Source organism: Apteryx rowi, unplaced genomic scaffold, assembly GCF_003343035.1.
Source record: "Apteryx rowi isolate R43461 unplaced genomic scaffold, aptRow1 scaffold_113, whole genome shotgun sequence".
Taxonomy (NCBI): domain Eukaryota; kingdom Metazoa; phylum Chordata; class Aves; order Apterygiformes; family Apterygidae; genus Apteryx; species Apteryx rowi.
In genome coordinates this window covers 867,443-883,567 of record NW_020447342.1, presented here as the reverse complement: position 1 = coordinate 883,567, position 16,125 = coordinate 867,443, and the positions used below count along the sequence as shown (strand labels likewise).

At 40.1% G+C, this 16,125-nt stretch overlaps 1 protein-coding gene across 8 annotated transcripts in view; it reads right to left on the bottom strand.

The window, feature by feature from the left end:
- HOOK3 (hook microtubule tethering protein 3) overlaps positions 1-16,082 on the bottom strand; it is an 83,617-nt gene extending 67,535 nt beyond the window's left edge. For 2 of the 8 annotated variants that reach the window (XM_026078270.1, XM_026078340.1), the window contains exons 1-2: positions 15,905-16,081; positions 1,872-1,957 (exon numbers count right to left, since the gene is read on the bottom strand). In XM_026078270.1, the coding sequence (XP_025934055.1) occupies positions 1,872-1,957; positions 15,905-15,961 (143 nt within the window). In that variant the 5' untranslated portion in view covers positions 15,962-16,081. Of the gene's footprint in view, positions 1-1,871; positions 1,958-6,418; positions 6,516-15,410; positions 15,551-15,904 lie in introns of those variants that run through there. The other 6 variants (XM_026078278.1, XM_026078304.1, XM_026078315.1 and 3 more) reach the window with 5 other exon arrangements.
- Between the last annotated feature and the right edge of the window lie 43 nt (positions 16,083-16,125).

Genomic DNA, 16,125 nt, shown 5'->3' with positions numbered 1-16,125 from the left:
GAGGACTGACTGATACACCAGATGGTTGTGCTGCCATTCAGAGGAACCTCAACAGGCAGAAGACACAGGCAGGGAGGAACCTCATGAAGTTTAAAAAAGGGAAATGTAATGTCCTGTACCTGGGAAAGAATAACAACATGTACCAGTACAGGCCAGGGGCCAGGCAGCTGGAGAGCACCTTTACAGAGAAGGCCCTGGGGATGCTGGTAGACACAAAGTTGACCATGAGCCAGCAATGTGCCCTTCCAGTAAAGAAGGCCAACAGCATCCTGGGCTGCATTAGGAAGAGTGGTGCCAGCAGGCTGAGTGAGGTGATTCTTCCCTCTCCTCAGCACTGAGGAGGCCACATCTGGGTGCAGTGTCCACTTCTAGGCTCCTCAATGCAAGACAGTTACAGACATACTGGAGCAAGTCCAGTAGGCCACAAAGGTGATTAGAGGACTGGAGCATCTCTCATACAGGGGAGGCTGAGAGAGCTGGGACTGTTTGCCCTGGAGAAGAGAGCTCGGGGAGTGGGGGTGGATCTTAACAATGTGCATAAATATCTGACAGGATGATGTAAAGAAGACAGAGTCAAACTCTTCTCAGTGGTACCCTGTGACAGGACATGGGAAAACGGGCACAAACTGAAACAGAAGAAATTTCATCTAAACAAAAGAAAAAAAATGTTTTACTGAACACTGGCACAGGCTGCCCAGAGAAGCTGAGGATTCTCCACTTAAGTTCCAACTGGACATGTGCAAATTGCTCTAGGTGATCCTGCTTTGAGCATGGGGGTTGGACTAGACAATATCCAGAGGTGCCTTCTAGCATCAGCTACTCTGTCATTCTATGATTATTTCATGTGAAGCAAAGAAATTCTAATGGAAAGCTGTTACTGTCTATTCTGTACCTAGCTAGTCTTCATTATCAAGAAATTATACAGAAAATTGTTTTATTCTGCAGTTAGATTACTTGAAGTCAGTATCCTCTTCAAGTTAAGAGGACTAAAGTGTATCTCTAGGGGTTTTTTTATAGGTCTGTAAGAATTGACATACTCCATTTGGACAGTAGTCTTTGGTAAGTGCTGATCAAGCTCCTAAGGAAAGGTTTTTTAAAAAAAAAAGAAAGAAAGAAAAAAAAGCTGTGCTCCTGTGAAAACATGTAATTCATTTCAACATGTAAAACATTTCGGATGCTTATCTTTAGTCCTCAAAAAGAAACAAAGAACTTCACAACAATCACTGCCAAGGACAGATAACACAGTTGAAAACAAGTATCTTTAAAACATTTCATTCTCAGACTGTACACAAAAACATCCTAGACTAATGCATCCTAGACTAATATTATCCTATTTGATTTTTAAGTTCAAAAGAACAAAATCATTACCTAACATAACAGCTATCTTTCCTTCCACTTGCTGTTAGGAATGTAATGTCCTTGCATACCACTAAATTGACAGATCCATTCAGTTTATCACAGAAGTTTTGTTGCATGCAACCCTGCAATTCTAACATGTGGTATATTGATTTTAGTTTCAAGCACTGCCTGGGGCCAATACTTTACCTTCCACTGGCTCCAACTGTTTAAAAAAGTTTAAGTATTTTGAACTTACAAGCTTAGTTTTAACCCAATTTACTTAACAAAAAGATTAGCCTTGAAGAAGTATTTAATCTAAAAAAGCATTTTTTAAGGTTTTCGTTTAAGGTAGTTAACTGAAGCTATGGAGAAAAAGCTATTAGTCACATTTCAGATTAAAGTGCTGTCTAAACTGAGAAAAAGTCACATGCTTATGGAATACCATCCAAGTTTGAATTAAAATACAATTAAATTCAAACAAATCTATAGATAATAAATCTGCTTGTATTTAAATTAAGTAAATCTGTTCTTACATTTTTTGAAGAACCTGGGCCATCACAACCCCATTCGTTAAATCTTCCACAGTCTGGCATGGTGCCTCAACGTTAAAGGTCTGGATCTGAGGGAGAAGGAAGAAAGTTATCTTTTATCTAAATGCCAACAGCTTTTTTCAGAATTAAAAAATTCACTATGCAGATAGAGTAAAAGGCACAAATTTAGTGTATGAGTTAGGAAGCAGTAAGTTTTCAGATTTAATAGCAGTTAAGAAAATGAACTAATGTTAATTAATGCCTTAATAGCTTTATTTTTGCAAACAAAAATACTGCAAGCTGTGCTACAAATGGCAACAGTACATTCCCTAAAAAGGCATTTTTCCAAAGCATCTTCTATTGCAGGAACAAAATTTGAAAGGCACTGGGCCTTCTTTTCTCCCATTCAAATATTTCTGAAAGTTCCATTCTCTCAGTAAATGTGTGTAAGAAACTTGGCTTTTTAAAAATAATGCTAATCACTCAAAATTTTCACATGCTCCACATGACCATAAGATTGCGGATAGAGAGGCATGCATAATCCAAACTTAACTCCTCTCTACTATCAGATGGAGGAAGACAGAATAATGCTGTTAAGCCCTAGCAGGTCTATACACTATTATTTCTCTATTTTTGAGTGCTTAATTAATACAGTGACAGACGTCAAAGTCCACAAAATGAAAAGTCTGTGGTCTTCAGATGGAGATTAAGATACAAAAATAAGTGCTAGTATTCCTAAGTGTAAAAGCAGAAAGCCAAGGAATATGACTGAACTGTTTGATGACAGAATTACTTATGACTAGAGATGTTTTAAACAAAATCCACTCTACAGATTGTGCACTAAGCATACATACTGAGACAAACTTAAGGTTAGTTTTCTGAGCGTACCATGTAATACTTTTAAAAGTAAAGAATTATGCAAGAGCAAGAATTCTCTCTTACCTCAAAACACTCAATATACATCTTAATTTCTCTATGGCTTCTATTCATCTACTCCATTTTCATGCATAAAGCCTACAGACTATCTGAAACCTCCCACCATATCAGCAGCTAATGTACAAATATATGAGGCAAAACTTTTCTCCCCTTTTTTCCTTGATATAAAACAGAGCCTTTCATTTCATTCTTATGGTTTAACTTATTTGAGTATTTACTTTAAATGACCATTTTCAAGGGTAACATTGAGTTTTGTGCAAATACACATTTGATGACGTATCATTTGGAGGCCATCTGCCCAGCTCCCTCTCTACCATTATTCTTCTTCCAGGGAAGCCTGAGCTGCTTTGTTTGAAGCACTATTTGTGCACCCCAGGGACAAGAAAGCCTACAAGACAGCTTGCTGCTTCAGGCTACATTAACCTCCAGTATATCAACCATTCTTTCTGAACATAATGTACAACCATTTGTTCTTTAACAGTACTTGAAATATTAATGCAGGTCCAAGCCATTCCCCAAGAAACATCCTCTAGTTATGTATCTTGCAATACTAGGCAATTAACAACAGTGGAAAATCTAGCATGTCCTTCCTTGTGCAGAACGCCCTCAAAAATCAGGAGCACAATATCCAGGTTCTCATAGTGCCTGGGAATCTCAAATAAGCAGTCTAGCAACAGAACCATTTAAAATTAATTTTAGAGAACAAACACTTAAGTGAATGTTCCACTCTTTTCTTTATTCAGCAAGAAAAAATTTTGCACTTGATTAGGGAAAAGCAGCAAGGATATCCATGAAGAGCTAAAAGGATGAGCTCTCAGAGCATGTTCACTGAGTAAGCTAAATAACTGTATGGCATCCAGACAAAAAGCAAAAGTGATTTCAACACATTAGATCAAGTAGACTATCCTACAGCTTGGTCTGAACTAGCCAGAAAAAGCAGCTCCTCATTCCTCCTCCAGAAAAATCAAGGAATCATCACAGATTTCCTAAATTCTAGGTGAAAACTGGGGTGGGTGGTAGGGGAAAAAAAAGTGACATCACAGGATATATAATCAAATTTCTGTTTTTTTCAAAAACTTGAATAATGTACCTACAGTCTCTGAACTGTTGCAGAGCTATCGAAAGAATACAAAGTCCATTCTGCATCTGAATCCACAAAGTCCAGCAACACATTAAACAATACTTTCTAGTGAAAAAGGCTGCAGAGAGATCGTACATACTAATGCATGAAGAAGTTCAGGGTACTAGAGGGATAAAATCCTCAAGCATAAGCATGAGATTAAAACTTGCTTCCAGTTTTGCATATTATGACCTTAAATTACCAGAACTTCAATCACTTAATCTGCTGCATAACAGCCAAAACAAAAATGCATTTAGGAACACTATTACGGTTTTTCAAAAACAGACAAAATAAAATGCTATTTTCAAATAAGCAATACTGACATTAAAATCTTCACACATACTGCAAGCTTATCACATCTTGTCAAATTCTTTACTGTATCTTCATCTATGAAACTCCCTCCTTGACTAAATAAAAATGTAGGTAGAAGATATCAATACACTGAGCAGARGAAGGAAGATTGCTAAGCCTACTTCCAGGACACAAACAACAAGATGCATCTCTGCCATATTGTGACTAATTTTATCACCATACTTCCCCAATACTTCACACATAAGAAAAGGGCAAAACAGATGGTAAGGACCAGTAGGTAGCCAGTCTAAACTCTTTTTCACAGACACACGTCTAAGATTGCCACTGAAGACACTAATGCTTTCTATAATTAGATAACACAGACCGGAAACAAAGATTAAAAACTAATTATAAGACTTGTTTCTTTGTAAACATTTAATTTTTGTAAAAAAAGGTCTTTGTTTGCACAGGTGAGGAAAACACAGCATAACTTTTCCACTAAGGCAGCAAATTTATGCAATATAACTTTTATTTAGCTCTTGCAGCAAAGATATCTTTTTCATATCAGAGACCTCCACAGATACACAATGAAAGCTACACTTGTTTTCTTCAAAAGAAGTCTACATAAAACAACAGTTTTACAAATTGATATCAAAGCGCATCACCTAGCCCCTTCCCAAATAGTTCTGCTAAAAGCTAAACCAATCTAAGAAGCAGTTGAGCTCATTTTCCAGAAAGAAGAATAGGAAGCATATGGCAGTGCAGACACAGGGTCCAGCTTTGGAGACAGAGCAGCAAATACTTTTTTTGTGTGCCTCTAAGCAGTTATTCAGTAACAGTTGTGAAACACTGCCCTTCCTGTGCATTGTAATGTGCTTCCCCCTGGAAAAGTCCTCTCTCGTCCTGCTGGAACTGCTCCCGCTTCTTGAGTGTTTTCAATACTGCCCTCATCTTTTGTTCCCCAAAGCTGTAAATTCTTTCCCATTCCCTGTTATCAACCCTTTTTCCACTTCCAGTGCCACTTTACATAGCCTTGACAACTCACACTTACAGACAAGACAGTCTGGAAACAAACAAAACAGAACGTGCATCAACCACTATCCCTGGTAGGCCTTCACACCTCCCATCAACTGCCATATAATGAGACTAAGAAAGCTGTTTCATTTCATTTTTTAATATTAATCTAGAACTCTCTGATTCAGAATGCTTTGAGCATGCATTGTCAATTTTTATATAAAACTTAAAATTAGAGTAGCAGGAAAATCCTTCAACGCAAAGGTAGGAAATAATATGGTGGATATCACCAGGGGCTAAATAATTACTACAGGAAGTCAGGATCTTGGAAAATCTGAGTTACAGTTTCAGATATATGACTAGTGAGGCTTTATTAGCTACTAGAGATAGGAGGAAAAAGTACATTCCATGAAAAATACTCTTGATATTAAGGTCAGAGACTGAACAAACAGTCTCCAAGACAGTACCTGAAGATGAGGATAAAATAAAAGCCATAACTTATGAAGCTCTCCAGCTCCTTAACCTCCTGAGCCCTAAGAGTTAATAAAAGACCTGTTCTTTGCACAATGATCATATCCAAAGCTTTGCCTTCTACTGCTGTTACAGTTGCATAATAAATCTCTTATGTATTCTTTTGTAATAATATCTGAAGTCTGTATTATAGGCCCTTAGCTGATAAACAGTGTGTGACTGGTTGCCTTACGCACAAATGCAACAAAGGAATGCCCAGTGTCCAATTAGTTATTTATCAAAGTCCTTCCCAACACTGTCGTGACACTTCAGAATTATTTATCCATTATTTGCCTATATTTTCGGAACTGGCTATGTCAGCTTACAACTAGCTTCCATGAAGAGCCTAGATCAAGCCTGTATTGCCACAAAAGGAAGACAGATCATATAGCCAAGACTGGGGAAGGTAGCTAAAAGGAATGAGAAAGAAACCAGACTCAGTGGGGCAGAGGGGAATTACTACTCAACAGCGAGATTATTCTGGCAATGGGCAAGAATACCTGAAGGAGCAAACTGAGAAAAGTAAGGAATGGTGTCCACTTCTATGCTCATACAAGACTATGATTCACCCTATATTATTAGCAAGATCCACAAGAACCCCACTAGAACACATTTTGCTCAGCACCAGAGCTGGAGGAAACCAGACCTTTAATGCTTTTCAGAACAGTAAACTACTTACCTGATACAGAAAGTTGCTCATACTCAGTTTCCAAATTCTCATACTAGGCCAGACCTCTCAAAATGAGATTTGGATTCCTATCTTATAATCAGATCCTGTGCTCCAGGGTAACTTCAGTCAAGCTTCTTGACTCATTTTTCTCCTCCCAGTTGGCAGCAGTGCTATCTTCTGCTTGGATAATCAAACCACAAGTCATTTTTTCATGCTCTCCAAGACAGCAGCAGACCGAGTGAAACAAACATGATCCAGGCTCTCAGACAAGCAGCAATTTTACTCCAGGACTTGGATTTCTGGATGTTTTCACTGGTCTTTATATTGTCAGACTTTCCTTATTAAAATCTCAAGAGTTATTTTGCAATCCAAGTTTATGTTATGTACTCAAATGACTAAACATTGAAATGGCAAGGACAAACTGGCTGGCCTGGGTAGGGATTTTTTCAGGGAGAAGGACTTGGGTGTTGTTTTTGTTAATTCCCTTCTCATTATACAAACTGTTGTTGATCCCAAATACCTGAACAAGCCAGATGTCAATTCCGTGAAAGAACTCCATCAAAATTTTCCACCTACAGCTTAAGTTGTTCACAAATAAAGTACTTCCTTTGTACTGTATTACCCTCTGGGGAAATGCAGTGCAGAGAGCAAAGAAGGCACTCCGACTAAAGCATATTTACTAACACACTGTAAGATAGGAGAGCAATGACAGCATAAAATAATTTTTACTACGCTTTCTTGCCACTGCCACTAAATTGCTACAAACTGAACCGTCCAGGTCTGACACAGTATTAAGACACTGAGCAGAATTTTAGTCTGAAGGGTGTTTGATTTAATCATTTCAGAAACATACACGAGAAAACAAGCTAATCTACAAACTCCTAGGTAAAAGAGGATTGTATTCCTGTTCTTAGATGAAAGTCAGATGAATCAGCTAATGAAAAAAAAAAAAGAATATTACAGAGCATTTGTCATGGTGATAAAATGAAAATATGGAACCTAATAGGGGGGCCTAACATAATGGCCTAAACAAATACTTTTTTTTCTCCTTGAGGTACTTAATCATAGTTTATCTAAAAGCAATACTTGCCCATTGATTCTTTTTCCCATTTTCCCCACTAGCAAGTGCAAAACTGCCAGAACATTACTTCAATACACATTTATAGGATACATACATACACATTCCAAGCACTGATAATTTTAGAAATCCAACCAAAAAAGTGCCTTTAAGACCAGAAACATATTCTTACAGAACAAAACATGAACAGCAGAGTTTATAGGAGGTGAACCACCAGCTTCCTCTACTGATCAACAAACTGCAAAAACCTACATGTCTACAACCCAAAGTTGATCAAACAACATGATTACACGAATTCAACATTCATAACCAACCACAAGAAGTGCATAATATCTGCTGCCTTCAGCTCTCTGGGTTGTGATAGTCTAGATAACAATAGAATCCATAGAATCATGATCCATAAAGTTTCATTAAAGAAGGATAATGGAACTGTATTTGACACCTGTTTTTAGAAAACAAGTAACAAAACAGTGCTCAATGAACCCTAGAAGAATTTTTTTTTAACATAGATGAAAACTAGATTACTAAAAACCTCAATAGCACCAGAAAAATATGCCCAAATTGATCCTTACTAAGATAAAGCACATGTGGCAACACAATGCTTTTATTTGATGGCTTAAAGCAAAGTCCTTCAACTTCCTGAAGAACGTCTAGAGACAAAAACTTAGCATACTAGCAGTCCAGATTTATACACATTTCTAATGCTACTTTAAAAAGGGTGGATGAATGCAAGTGACAGCTTTGCCCTTGCAAAATACAGAAAAAGAGGAGTAACTATTTAAAGCCCACAACTCCACCTCTTGCAGCTGTAATTTAGATGAAAAGTGCTATCTTTATTGACAGGTAGAATAAAGAATTCTCCCCCAAAGGTATAAAAGATGAATTCAACAGCACTAACTTGGACTGAAATATCATCAGCACAAACTTTCTGATCAGCATGGAAACACCCAGTCTTTCACAGAATCACAAGAGTGAGAAAGGCTGAGGAGCTGAAAAATGGGATCTAGAAAGAGTTAGCAGTAAATTTTCATCAAGCAGGCTAAGAAACTTCCAACTTAACAGATTCTAGAATTAGTAACACAGATGTTCAGCAGCACACCATCAAGTTTATCACGTTTTGCAGTTGAAGACTTGTTCTCTTCCAGGATTTGCATTTCAGCACATATTTTCTTGGATTTCATGTAGACCATGTAAATAATGCAGAACAAGTTCTTTTAGAGGTAGACCAAATTCCAATACTTCCATCAGAAAGGTAAGGGTCATAAAGGAACAGGCTGCCATCTTTTGACATTGTTCATATAATTATATCAGCTAAACCACTCTAGAGTGATCAAGTTCCATCTTATTTTTCCTGATCACCAAAGGCAACTATAGAATTGATCTGACAACCATAATCTCTGTTCAAATCAAACACAAATATAGTTTCTATCTATTCCTATCCTGAAGTAAAACTATGGATACCTTGCTGCTGTGGCAAACATAGTCACTCACAGGTTTATATAACTCTGGAACAGGGGAAAGGCTGCAGCTCATTTAATACTCTGCAACTCCAGAACGTATAAAACACAGACTCTCCTTTCCCAGATCTTCTAATGCCCCCCAAACATCTATCACACACAGTATGAACACATACTTTCTGTTTAACACTGGTATCTAACCTTAGCTACCCAGACAGACTTAGCTCCCAACAGTCTATGGGACTTCCAAAAAGGATAAAAGCGCTAGTCAGAAGCTTGTAGTTAAATGGTGTGAAAAAGCCCTACCAATGTAGGGGCTGAAGCACATTATCATGAGTTTTATAATGCAGCTATTTGTGCAGTACTTTCCCCACTCTCAAAACATTTCTTGCATGCCCCAGTTGAAAAACTGCTGCCCTGTGTGCCCAAGCTACTCCATTCAAACACAACTCCAACTTTATATCCCCTTCAGAAGCTTTTGCCTGCCACATGCAGGAGTGGGGAGCTGGCTGGACACCCTCTTCTCTAACTTTAGATAGCTTTCCACCCATCGTAGCTTTCCTCCTCCTTTCCATGCTGTCTCTTCATCATTGTACTGACTGGGAAGCCCTAAGCAACTGATAGGAACAACTAGCTCATGTATGAGGAAGCAAGACAGCTAAGAAAACAGTGCATGACTACTCTGAAGGGCAGGAAACCATTACCAGTGGGTAGAGGGAGGAGCTGCCTTAATTACGTTCACTGTGAGGGAGGACTTGCCAGGCTGTTGGCCATACAAGCCACAGAAGGGACACCATCACCCTCTTCCCCTCACTGCCAGCCATCCATTCCTGTCTTAACCTTGTGCTAGTGTCTGGGTGGCCAATAACCTATTTTTTAATTGGTGCCTTGAACTTACAAATTAAATTGAATAAGCAACCCTGCACTTAGAGTCTGAAACTGGAGCAAAACCAAAGTTGGTTAAGCCATTATGAAACTGTCGCAGCACCCAAGAGCCCTCAGCTCAGCCAAGAAAGAAGATAGCAGCAACTGCAATCAAGTCTTGGAGCCTTTTTCTTCTCCCTCCCCTGCTGCATACTTTCAATGTCTGCAATTGCTCTATAGAAGTTAAAGATAAAACCTGTCAGTACGAAGTACTTTTGATGGACCAGTAAGAATAGTGTGAGAATATTATCTTCTAGTTCAATAGCCTCAAAAGGGTCCCACAGTAAAAAAGATAAAGATAATCCTGCAAAACTCACAATCTGAGTTCATCCCTCTGATATAACCATTAACTATTTCGAAAGACAATGGGAGAAGGTTTCTCTCTTCGCCTCCCACCTTGAGATAAACAACCTAACAGAAAAGTCTTTTCCTCTGTACTATTTAGGGCTCACAGTTCCCAGCAGAAAATCTGTTTCTTCCCTGAGCAGCATCTCACAACCTCTAAAATAAGGGAAGGGGCAGGACTGGGAGCTGAAATTGAGCACATACTGAATCACATCAAAAGGGCTTTTTCTTCAAAGTGAATTGTTAGTACTATACCACCACTATAAGGCATCTTTTCAGAAAGAAGGAAATTGAAAAAAGGCAGAATCTGGACAAGGCTCTGAAGAATCAAAATCTAAGACTAAGTATGAGTCAAATGAACACAGGAAGAACTATGTCTACAATTATCAACATGTTCAGTCTTATTCCTGTTGTGGTTTCTTCCTATATAACATACATATAAAACATACATTATCATCTTCAATTATCATCTTCATATAGTATCAACTTAGTATCACTTGTTCTACCATACATTCCTCAAGAGAAGTTCTTCTGCCTGTGCTTGACCTCTCAGCAACAGGCCAAAAATGCCTATAACCTAATAATGGTGCTAGATACCACAGCTTCTTCCAACAGAGTTAATGAGTGATGTGAAATAAAAATACATCCTGCAACAGCATATACCTTACCAAACTTTTTTGCTGTTTATTTGATCACCAATAACTTATCATTTGTTGTTAAACATAGAAAGAATGCTATCCAAAAACTGGATCATTATATGGTCTTGCACATTTGAAACATTTTTCTGCTCAGGATGACAATCTTTCAGACAAAAAACTCCTTGCCATATTAGTGAGAAGTCATCAAAAATAAAAAAGGTTGCTCAATCTATTTAATGGTGTGTCACAGAAGGTACAGGGACTGCAATCTGCCAGACACTTTAACCTATGTTTCACTAATACCAGCAAGTTCACTTTTTTTTCCCCCTGTCTGAAGAGTAATATATCCAAACAGAACTATTTTCTTGACCTGCTGTGATCAGCAGCACAATCAGCCATTCCTGAAAATTTATGTTTTCTTCAACAGGTAAGAGATGCAGATGTGATGATACCATCAGAAGAAAATGAAACCCTATAACTTTGTGGTCAGTGATCAAGAAGAGAGACTTTAAGCAGGCTTAGCTAGTCTCCTGCAGTCCTTGCATCTGCACAAAACCAGAATAATACTTAAAAGTATAGATGCACAAGGAACAAAAACAACACAGTATAAAAAGAAGATAATTGGAGAGGAGGTGAAAGACACAGCTTTTTTAGTAAATTTTAGCACCTTTGACCCTCTCTGGAAAGGGGCCTACAAAACAACCTTCCTGAGGAATCAAAAAATCTCTAGTTCAGCAGTTGCTCACATGGCTTCTGCATTTCAAATGAATATATGCAAATCCTTTCAGCTGAGGAAGGGCCATCACACAGAAGACAGAAATATACCATACTGAGGAAAGTTTTCAGCCAAAGAAGAGAAAGGTCAAAGGACTGATACCACGTAAATGGTCAAATGTGCTTTCAGAATGAAGGAACCCAAAACAGTCATCTTGAACAGTATCTACAAAGTTCCCATTTAAAAGAAAACTTTAACACATCAACAAAATAAATAAAAATAATACCAGCAAAATAAGTATCTCAGTTCCTCTATCTGCAGAAATTATATTTGGCCTTCAGGGTAGGAAGAGAAAGAAAGCAGGCGGAAGGTGCAACCTGTTGGAGGCAGCATATGGCAAAAAAAGAGTTGCTTACCATCATGGGCAAGGGAGAGTTAATGATATCTCCACAGCAATCTGCTACTTAGGACCAGCAAGCACTGACCTCTTTGAGGAATCCTGCTGTTTAAATACCAGGGCTAAGCAACCTATACAGCATCAGATCTTAGTTCTATGTCAAAAGAAAATTTCTCAGGTTACATACTGACAAGTCTGTAGCCATCACACTGATTTCCAATGTGTGTATATTATAGTGCAACTGCCATACGCATGTTTGAAAGCACAGCAGGGTCTTAAGWCATGACTCAGAGACATATCTCAGTTAAAAGCACTCCCGACACAACATACAACACAGAATCTGAATTTTCATATCCGAATCAGTCACAAGTTTTGACARAAAAGATGCTGCAAACTTTTATTAGGCACGCTGAAACAATATAGGTTTACCTCACAGTCACATTTTTCTAAACTGTTTTGGCTGCAATGCTGCTTGGACAACTATACTGCAGTGTCTAGAGTAGTCCTARGAGAGACTTCCGGGAGATTTTTGGTAGGGAACTAGTTCAGCAGTGAAAGTGGTCGGCAAACACTGCTAACGCTTAGAAATATTGACCCTGAGGTATCAGTAGCTGGGCACCAGTCTTTCGCTCGGTTTCACTCCAGTTGCCACTACCCTCGCTGCCTCAAAGAACCATCACGRTCATCTGCTGAAGTGGCAGGAAGCAAAAGCTCTCCCGGCTGTTTAAAGTCCTGAGGAAGAATGACTCAGAAAACTATGTGACAATGCTGTCAGCCAATGAGACAAAGAAGATCGAGAGTAAAGCCCCAAGCCAGACCATAACACCAAGGAGACAGAACAGAGGAGAGGGGGTGAGAATAAACAGTCACAGGYAAACAGTTTGCTCTAGCTTAAAGATACCACATCTCAGGCAGGCAAGGCCGAAGGCTTGACCAATACTCTCATCATTCAAAATCACGGGTTGGCAGAGGCAGGAGCACTTTCAGCTCTCCTACATCCATGTCAGCAGACGCTTGGTTTAGGCCAAACAGGTTCTCAGACCTGTGGGAAGCCTTATCTACTTTTCTCAAAACATGGACRAACCAGTTGAAGTACTTCTATATGCATGTGAAGTGTTATACAAGCAATCTGGGAGGTTAAACCAGTTTTTAAGACCTGCCAAGCTCTCCAGCGTAATAGAAAAGACTGACCTTCTAAGATGTGCATAAATTCCAATTAAAATGGCTCTATTCTGCCATCTAAATGAGCAGTTTCCCAGGAATCATTACGGCGCTTCAGCAGAAATACAATCAAAAAGGCCTCTTATTTATACTGCCAGTTTCACTGAGGACCAAAAAACTTCATGATCTCTTTTGCAAGTTTTGTATATCTTGGAATAAACCTTCTCCCCCCCCCCCTTTTTTTTTTAACTGCACCAGTTTCAAAGTCACCTTCATCCAAAAATATTGAAATTGTTAAAATAATCTAAAGCTCCATATATATTCAGCTAAGAAACAGGTGTTGACCAATTCTGATTCTATTTAAGAATTATCTACTAGTATTTCTGTTAACCAGAAAAGAAGTTAGTTTCTTGATTAGCTCAGTATGYAAAGGAGGGTAGCATGTGGAAAAGAGATCTTTATTGATCATTACAACAAAGGGGGCAAAAATCCAACTGGACAAGGTCAAGGAATGCACATAACTTACTACTGCTTAACCATGGTCATATGTCTATATGACTAAGTACATAATTCCTACAGACAGACAATGATACAATACATTTTCTTCTTTTTTCTTTTTTTTCTTTAAATAGTTCTCCATTTTTATGTCTACATTTCCAGGAGATTTCTTTGTCCAAAGGTCATCTTTTTTAATGGTTCAGCTTTGTAAAGAAAGTGCAAATTATTTTCAAAGGTGACAATAAAGTTTGCCCCTCAAAAATTGATTGCTTCAACTCTCAAACATGGCAAGGAAAAAAAAAAAATCACTGTTTGGTTCTACCATTTTTCTTTGTAATGCAAAAAAATCAATGAGATTTTTACTAATAGTGAATAGACGTCATCTAGACATAGTTGTCATCATCCCCTCCACAAGCAAGAACTGTTGATTCTTATTTTATTTTATTTTCTAAATCAACAGGACCTCAACTTCCACTGRATCTGAGCATGTGCAAAAGTTGATGATACAGTCCTTTGGAACACATATACACTACTGGTCTGTACTGCGTTTGACTGTACAATGAAGTCTCCCCTCTTTGCCAGGAGAAACCACCGTCTTCTAACTCTCACTCTGCACTTTGTGAATTCCTTTGCTAGCTAGCAAACAGTTTCATCTTATGCAATCTTTTGCAAATAAATTGAAATATTATCACCTCAAAATCAAATTTGAACACCGTATTTTAAGTGAATATTAGAACATTTTTAGTCCTGTAATACTTTCAGACTTGATACAGACTTTTGTACAAATGCTGCATTTCAACTAAATATTCTCAGGTTATTAACAATTTTATCCAACCTATGATTGAATAAAGGGTAGGATCAACAAGTTCAAATCCCTGTTTACAGACCAGTACCATACAACAGAAAATTCAGTAYATCACTTTGCAGCACTTCACGTATTTCAAATATATCAGTCCACATGCAGATGACTGGACTCCTAGCAAAAGTCTAGTCTGTTRGTTACTTGGAAAGTTGAGGAGTCAAGAAGGCATTGGGACTGGGACCACTTGCGGGGTTAGCATTCATTTTATCCCTCTCCCAGTGATGTGACTACTGTCAAACAGCACCGGAAGATCATATCTAAAACAGCTAAAGCAAGAGCACAGGGGAAGTAGAACACACAGCAACAGATCTTCTTCCATCAACCCCCAATAAAGCTTATTTTTTTCCCCCTCATCCTAAGCCTGTTGCTTGGCCTTTCTTCACCAGGATTCAGACACATCTACTTGCTCATGAATTCCAACAGTAGGAAGACTTTCCTTTCCTTCCCAACATCTGAAAAAGAAATCATGGGAAGCCAAAAGCAGGACAAGTGGCCAATGCCATTGAAGGCGCAAGGACTGGCAGAGATGTGAAGGAAAGTGAAACAGAGTTACTTATTCCATCTATGTATATAAAGCAGAAGAGTAGCCAGGGCATTGTATTATAAACTCTTCCCCCAAAACCTCAGTCTTCTGCACATCCCAGGCCACCTGCTCACCCTTAATAGTCAATGAATCTTCCTTGCTTGTCCACTTTCGACTTTCACAGAAAAATATAAGTTACTATTCCCCCGTAATTTACTCACCATCGTCACAGCTTTATCCAGCTCTGACCTTTCACAGACTAAATATCTAAGAGAGCAAGTATATATTTCAACTACCAGTCCTATTCCATAGTTTCACACAATGGGCATTTACTTGGCAATACTGCTAACGGAGATGACAACAAACCAAAACACCACAAACCCGGCGTTTCCAAACAGCTCACCAGCGGATCAGCGGCTACAGGAACCCCAGCTCCGTGGATGTGGCACAGTCACCGCTCAAAASGGGGAGCGGCGCCTGCAAACCCGGGTCACCGTCCAGCAAGCGCAGAGCGCCGGGTGCGTACGAGCAGCCGCCGAGGAGCTCACGGCCCAAAGGCCGAGATGAAGAAGGGTAACGTTAAGGTTGAGTGGGGTGTGTGGGGGGGTATCCTGACTTCACGGGTGACCGCTGCCTCTCGGGGCTCAAGAGAAAAACAGGGGAGGGAAGAAAGTTTGGGGGGGGGGGGGGCGCTGCCCGCCGCCCGCCGCAGGCCGCGGCCCCGCCGCCTCCTTTGTTCGCGGGGGCGGCGGCGGCAGGGCTCGGGCCCACACGGGAGCTGGGCGGCGGCCCGTCCCGTCCCGTCCTGTCCCCCCTCCCCTCCCCGCCATCCCGGCGGCGGCGGCCGGGGCTGGCGCACGGAGCCGTGTCCCCGGCGGGCGGGGCGGCGGCACTCACCCAGGTGAGGAGGCTCTCGCCGAGCTCGGCCCGCTCCAGGCTCTCCACGTTGAACATGGCGGGGCTAACGGCCGCGCGGGGCTAACGGCCGCGGCCGGCGCGGTGCAGGTCGGGTCAGGTCGGTCCGGCCGGTGCCCCCTCCCCCCCCCGCGTCCCGGGCCGGGCTGCGGCGTCGACACGTCACCGCGACCTCGCCGGAACCGCCCGCGCGCCCCAGCGCG